This window comes from Penaeus vannamei, chromosome 36, assembly GCF_042767895.1.
Source record: "Penaeus vannamei isolate JL-2024 chromosome 36, ASM4276789v1, whole genome shotgun sequence".
In the NCBI taxonomy this organism is placed as follows: Eukaryota; Metazoa; Arthropoda; class Malacostraca; order Decapoda; family Penaeidae; genus Penaeus; species Penaeus vannamei.
The window spans coordinates 27,658,077-27,659,913 of NC_091584.1; the positions used below are offsets into that span (position 1 = coordinate 27,658,077).

At 59.2% G+C, this 1,837-nt stretch overlaps 1 protein-coding gene across 3 annotated transcripts in view; it reads right to left on the bottom strand.

Moving 5' to 3' along the window:
- The window catches only part of LOC113813713 (uncharacterized), a 13,658-nt gene extending 12,455 nt beyond the window's left edge, over positions 1-1,203 (bottom strand). For 2 of the 3 annotated variants that reach the window (XM_027365758.2, XM_070114490.1), the window contains exon 1: positions 481-1,202. In XM_027365758.2, coding sequence (XP_027221559.2) covers positions 481-1,158 — 678 coding nt within the window. In that variant the 5' untranslated portion in view covers positions 1,159-1,202. Of the gene's footprint in view, positions 1-480 lie in introns of all 3 variants that reach the window. The other variant, XM_070114489.1, reaches the window with a different exon arrangement.
- Between the last annotated feature and the right edge of the window lie 634 nt (positions 1,204-1,837).

The window sequence follows — 1,837 nt, forward strand, 5'->3', positions numbered from 1 at the left end:
AATGGATATCTTCACAATACGAGAGATGTATTTGACCGATTACGTCTTCGTCAGAAATACATGATCTATCTATCTCTATGTACTTCTGACGAAGACGTAATCGAAACCGGTCGAATACATCTCTCGTATTGTGAGGATATCCATTCTCGTTCCTACCTTTTTCTACATTTGTCAAGATGGATACAGTTCATGACCTGGGTTTGAAGGGAGTCGTCCTCGACCTTGGAGGGCGATATGGAGAGGGAGAAAGGAGGCAGATGGGTGTCTTGCTCGCAGTCACCTCGTTCTCGACTTGGGGAAACGAGGGGGGGCTTGCAAAAAGTGAAATATATTAAAAGGCTAAGATTCCTTTCGTTTCGCACTAAGATCGTCTTCTGCTTCGCTGATATAAACACGCACGAATACTTACACACACACAAAGACACACACACGGATTCCCCGCACACCTGCGCCCTCGCTACCTGCCCGACGGAGACCCACCTGTTGCTCCGACGCCGACCGCGGCAGGTTCGCGGCCGCCCTCTTGCCCCCGAAGAGCCGCCTGAGGGAGTCCATGAGGCCGCTGCGTCGCCTGCGGGTGGAGGAGGCGGCGGAGGAGGCGCTGGCCGCGCTGCCGAGGCTGTCGTTGCTCCCCGTGCAGCAGCCGGAGGCGGAGGCGCAGTCGGGCGAGGCGGCGGAGGGGCGCTCGGACGGCGAGGGCACGGGCGAGGGCGGCGCCGAGAGCAGGGGCGAGGGCGTGCCGAGGGGCGAGGCGCCCGCGGACGAGGACCAGCGGCGGGAGAACCGGCGGGCGCCCGGGGCGAGGAGGTTGTCCTGCGCCGCGTCCTCGAGGGCGAGCGCGAGGGACTGCTTCCGGGCCGCCAGGGAGGGCGAGCTGGAGGACGAGTCCCAGGGGGAGGGGCCGTCGCCCCCCTCGGCCCCGGCGCAGGCCTCGCCGCCCCAGCGCGCCTGCAGCTCCGAGTAGCCGATGGCGAACCTGCTGCTGCTGTAATACTCCTCCTTGGTGAGGCGGTCGAGGAAGCGGGCACAGGTCGGGGCGTCGCCGAGGTCCCCCTCCAGCATCTGCCCGCCGTCGTCCTCGAGCACGAGGCTCGGAGGCTCGCAGGGGTGAGGGGGAGAGGCCGCGGCGCCCCCCCAGTCGTGGGCTGAGCCAGACATCCGTGTGAAAGGAGGCGCGGCCGCGGGGACACTGTCGGCGGCGCTGCGGCGGCGGCGCGGAGGTGGGGGAAGATGCGGGGGGGGGGGGGCACAGGTAGATTGCACACCTGTTACTCTCCCACCCTCCGTTTCCCCTCCCCCTCCTCTCCTCACTTTCATCCCTCCTTCTCCTCTCCTCTCCCCCTTCCCTCCTCCTTCCTTGCCCAACTCTTCTCGTCCCCTTCTACTCCAAGCTCTCCCTTACCCTCCCCTCCCTCCCTCCTTTAACACTTCTCCCCTCCCCTTCCTCTCCTCCCTCCTCCCTCCTCCCCCTCTCCTCCTTCCCTCCCCCTTCACCCAGCCACCCCTATACCTAAAATTTCAAACAATAACATTTGACTTCTTTTTTTAGGGCTTAAACCTACTGTACTTTCCGCCAATCGTGTTTAAAACATGTTCTTCTCTTCACTCGATTTATGCAAGAAATTCTGCAATGAATTTTTGTTTTATTTATATGATTTTTTTTTTTTTTATGTCATTCTTACTTTCCCGGTACAAGCAAGAGCTCTGGTGAATAAATGCACAGGTGTGTACGTGGACATGCACATGTATTGCGCAGGTGGGTATTTGTATATTGTCTTTGTTGAAATATGACAGCTGTATGAATCTACACACACACAAACAAGCACACACACACACG